The 4,659-nt window shown below is 26.7% G+C and overlaps 1 protein-coding gene across 1 annotated transcript; it reads right to left on the bottom strand.

The window, feature by feature from the left end:
- Positions 1–556: 556 nt before the first annotated feature.
- LOC112599989 (ectonucleoside triphosphate diphosphohydrolase 5-like) lies at positions 557–4,456 on the bottom strand. The gene is made up of 11 exons (XM_025347120.1): positions 4,425–4,456; positions 4,156–4,350; positions 2,298–2,374; positions 2,053–2,196; positions 1,870–1,987; positions 1,624–1,786; positions 1,423–1,560; positions 1,129–1,277; positions 987–1,037; positions 776–888; positions 557–705 (listed from the first exon to the last, which is right to left on the bottom strand). The coding sequence occupies exons 1-11, from the start codon at positions 4,435–4,437 to the stop codon at positions 622–624; spliced, it is 1,245 nt and encodes a 414-aa protein (XP_025202905.1). The 5' UTR covers positions 4,438–4,456; the 3' UTR covers positions 557–621.
- Positions 4,457–4,659: the final 203 nt, after the last annotated feature.

Here is a 4,659-nt window from a genome sequence, read left to right as displayed (position 1 = left end):
TGAAATCGATAAAATAGTCAATAAAGTATTTTTATTTATTTATTAATATTCTCAAACCCAGAATTTCAAATAAAGCAATACGTAACCGGGAACGAAGCATACCAACAATTATATTTATTATTTTTTGTTTCTAAATTTCTATTAATTTTAATATCTAAATAAAGATACAAGTACTATAATATAATAATAATAAAATTTAAAATACTAAACATAAAATTTAGTACTGTAACACAGTTGAAATACCAACACAACTGACAGTAAATACTAAATGGGTATAGTCATAAGTCACATCATGCATGATTATAGTATCTATAGGTATACTCGTACAAATACAGTAATTTATTTATGGGTCATTATTTAACACTTACTTAACTTAATGATAATATAATAATTTTAATGTGTTATTAAAAGAGTAATGGGTATATCACATAATCTGAGGCAGTAAAATTTGAATAAGTCAATACACAATTTTTAATTTTAGCTATATCTATGATATAATGGTTATATGAATACACATTACATATATAAATATGTTATGTATTATAGTAAACAACATTAAAAAATATCAACAAAACAAATAACATTAATCTTCATTTTTCAGCAACTTTAAATGTTTCATGTTCAGTCATTATCAATTATAGGTAGCTTTAGATAATCAGCTCCAAGGGCCCAACTTATTTCAGAAATGATATCATATTTCTTGACCTAAAGTATGTAAGCATTTTATGAATTTCAATTTTAAAATCATATAAACTTATTGAATTAATATACAAACAGTGATTGAAGGATTGTCACCAAAATCAATTAGTTGACTAAATAATACATAAATATAGACCAAATCGAAACATTTGAATGGTTTACTACCGTCAAAAGTTTTTCTAAAACATTCTTTAAAAAAGTTATTCCTTTTATTAATTATTGATGCATTATGAATATCTGTAAATACATTTAGCTAATACTTTAAGTTATAAATAATAACAACTTACGTTTTGCAGCATTATTAAATTTTTCAATAGTTATGCGTTTCCCAGTATTACCTAAATCATTATATTATGTGTATTAAATTAAGAATAATAACATAATAATATCAATACGATATATGATAATATTATGTTTTAATTTACATACGAATTAATTTAGCTTTTAATGCAGTTTCGTGAAAAAAAGAAATCGCCATAATAGGTTGTTTAATGGTTACTTTATTCACATTTTCTTCGATTAAAGATTGAACTGCACTCAAACATAGTTTGTAAATATCATTTTTAGGACTTGAACCACTGAAATGATAACATAACAATTATTTGCATTGAAATAAAAAATAACATTAAAACATAAATGCAAATTACCTATTTATATTGTATATAAATACATTTAATGAATTTAGTAACACAAACTTAACCCATTAAAAAAAAAAAAACTTACGTGATTTTGTAATTTTCAAAAAAATATGTATATGAAAAATTATCAGCTGTGCGATGGCATGGAGATGAATAGGTTGATATATGATTATTAAATGTCAAAACTTTTATTCGCATTTCCATGAAACCAAAATCTAAATGACTAAAAACTGTATAATTAATTTTGTTTAGTATAATTTAATAAGAAGACATCCATTTACATTACCTTTGATTATAAAAATGTCTCTCTATTCCCATGATTGTAAATTGCTTTACAAATTTTGCCTCATAGTTTTGTAGGTTTTCAGGTGGTAAATAAAAAATGATTTGTAAAGATGAATCACGTAGATCTAAAACAGCTATTGTATTATTAAAGTTCTTTATGGTATCTAAAAATAAATACATTTTCATAATTTATTTATGAATTAAGTATTATTAAATTATAGTATTCTTTTATATTTTTATGTTTTACTGTTCATAAAATTAACTGTTAACCATGCATAAAGTCCTTCACGAATTTCATTCATTACAAATATTGTATTTTCATTTATTTGATATTCTTTGTCATATTCAGTCACCATTTTGTTTATCTAAAAATAAATTATACTTGAGAATTTTGAGGAATTTGAGAAAATTAATAAATAAATTAAAATACTCCATGGATTATTGCTTCGGTTTCTTTATTAAACACTCTTAAACCAGCTGTTAATGCGAATACAAGTAATGTTTTCTCATATTTATATTTATATTTCAAAAAACTTTGACCAAAGCTTACTAAATCATATATCACAATACGCCCCTGTAACAAACAAAATTTAATTGAAAAATAATATCTAACGTAAATTCAACTTAATTAATTAAGTTCCTGTTAATTCAAATAATAATATATTTTTTTCTCACTAGTTTATCTTTATTGTACAATTGAACTATACCACCTTCATGCACTCGACCAACATGGTCTATAAGTTCATAATAACCTTTAAATTTAAATAAAAATAACAATATAATCATTGTTGTAAGCTTGTATATAAATTTTAAATAATTTATTATCTGATATACAAGTTAAGCACTACAATACATGTCATGTGTGTATAAACAATAATGTTTTATATTTTTTAGTAAAACAAAGTTAAACCAATACATTACCAATAACTAATATATTAATTATTTTAAATATTTACTAGCTAAATTACTGGCATTATCCAGTATAATTCTACCATTCAACTGATTGAGTGGCTTACATTTGCTATTTGTTAAAAACTGGCGCAAAACTAGTGTAATATTTATGGAGTGTTAGACTATTGAATTAACAAATTAAAATACAATTATATTTTTTTAATTTATGTTTGCTACATTTCTATACATTTAAACTACATGTAATCTGTACATAATGAAAGGTATTTAAACATAATATTCTTTTCCCTGAGCAAAAAAAAAAAAAAAAAATACCAAACCTTAGCTGCATACACCTTATAAGCCTCAAGGGAACTATTAAACTACAAATTACAATTCCACAACGACTTAATAACCTAATCATAATCGAATTATTAACATCATATAAGCTTGATGTTAAGATTGCTGGGGATATCCGTTACTCAGTTTTCAGGTGTTTTCATGTGTCTACAATGATTATTCCGTTCTAAAGAACAATCATTGCTGAACTTCAAATTTATCATATCCAACGACTAAATGTGCATGTTAATAACAATCCCAGTCCCGGAGCGTATAGAATATAACCGATAGAAATTGTTTACGGACATAATTTTTTAATCATTATGTAATAACTAAAATAAAATAATGATAAATCCTTAAAATTTTTTGATAATCTTTATATGTACAAATATATATGCATATTGCATATATTTTTAGTTATATTCTGTTTACGCATACTCTTATTATGTTCTATTTTATTTTTATTTTTTATTTTCTCTTATTATTTTATATTCTTATATTATTGTTTTCATTGCGTGACAAATTTATTATCTGATTATTGTATGCGCTGTGCGCGATAAGTGCAGGTGTTTGTATTTTCCACGCATGATTATCTAAATTATGATTTGGGTAATGTGCGTGGAGAATTATGGACATTTGCACTTATCCCGAAAATTGTACGTCTATCGGCAGTTAGCGATTGGGTTTTTCGTGCTTTTCGTCACAGAACACGAGACCGACTTGGTGTAATCACTGATTCACCGGGTATCTTCTCGTGTTTCTGTCACAGAACACGGGACCGACCCGATGTAATTGCCGATAGACCGGGTATAAAAGGCCCCACGACACGACCATCAATACCATTCTCCGTCTTTCCGACTTTGTAGTAAGACCCACCCGGGCAGACTTGCGCAAATAGGAAAGGCGGCCTCCCAGACCTCACTTGTCGAACGGTTTGTGACTCGGTCAATGGTGCAATAGTTGGAGTTATTCTGGCATTGCATCGATCAGTCACCTACCCTGTGGTGCAATAGTCAGAGTAATTCCGGCATTGCAACGGTCGACACACCGTTCGATAAGCCCCCTCCCCTGTCGTGCTCCGTCGTGTCGTGGCGTCGTGCAACTTCTTCCGCACTCTTTGTTTTTATTATAATATAGTGAAACTTTAAAAACTCAGAGTGTTTTCGTTTCGTTTCATTTCATTGTATCGTTCTAATAATCTAAAACCTATGCTGATATACCCATCTATTTTCCTTAGAATCAATTTTTGAATACAATGCCTTTAATTATTTAAATTTAACACTTCCAGTAGGTACATTAAACTTACTTTCTTCACTTGGATTTCCCCAGAAAGAAAACCAACTACGTTTCTTAGACTTTTTAACAAAAACTGTAATTAATAGTTTAGTTCTAATACTATCTGCCTCTATAGTAACGTTACAATATAGTTTTGGACTTTCCGACTTTGTTAATTCAGAATTTTCATTTTTGGCAGTTTCTTCACATAATATAATTGAGTGAGCTGAAAAGATTGAAAAATAACATTTTAATCAGTATAAATCATAAAAAAGTGAATTTGATGAAACTTATACTTACAATAGGTTACCATAAAATATACAACAGTAACGATAATCTTTATAAAATATTTTCTTTGATTTATATTAGGTTTTATAGTATTATTGTAACTATTACAGCCTGAAATATTCTGTAAACAAATAATTACAACTAATACAAGAAATTTTAATTTTATAAAATAACCACTAAAATTAAATTTAAGATATTGTACTAAAATACCATACATTTTTTTATTAATCACTAATGAGACATCGGG

The sequence above is a fragment of the Melanaphis sacchari genome, unplaced genomic scaffold, assembly GCF_002803265.2.
Source record: "Melanaphis sacchari strain LSU unplaced genomic scaffold, SCAv2.0 Contig588_pilon_pilon, whole genome shotgun sequence".
In the NCBI taxonomy this organism is placed as follows: Eukaryota; Metazoa; Arthropoda; class Insecta; order Hemiptera; family Aphididae; genus Melanaphis; species Melanaphis sacchari.
This window is presented reverse-complemented; position numbering and strand designations above follow the sequence as displayed.

What these genes read in the sequence shown, in the direction of transcription:
- LOC112599989 (XM_025347120.1), bottom strand. An exon ending in GGGAAATCCAAGTGAAGAAA is followed by an intron (nt 2,375 to 4,155) that starts GTAAGTTTAATG and finishes TTAAATTTAAAG; the next exon opens with GTTATTATGAACTTATAGAC. An exon ending in ATTTAATAATGCTGCAAAAC is followed by an intron (nt 889 to 986) that starts GTAAGTTGTTAT and finishes ACTTTTTTAAAG; the next exon opens with AATGTTTTAGAAAAACTTTT.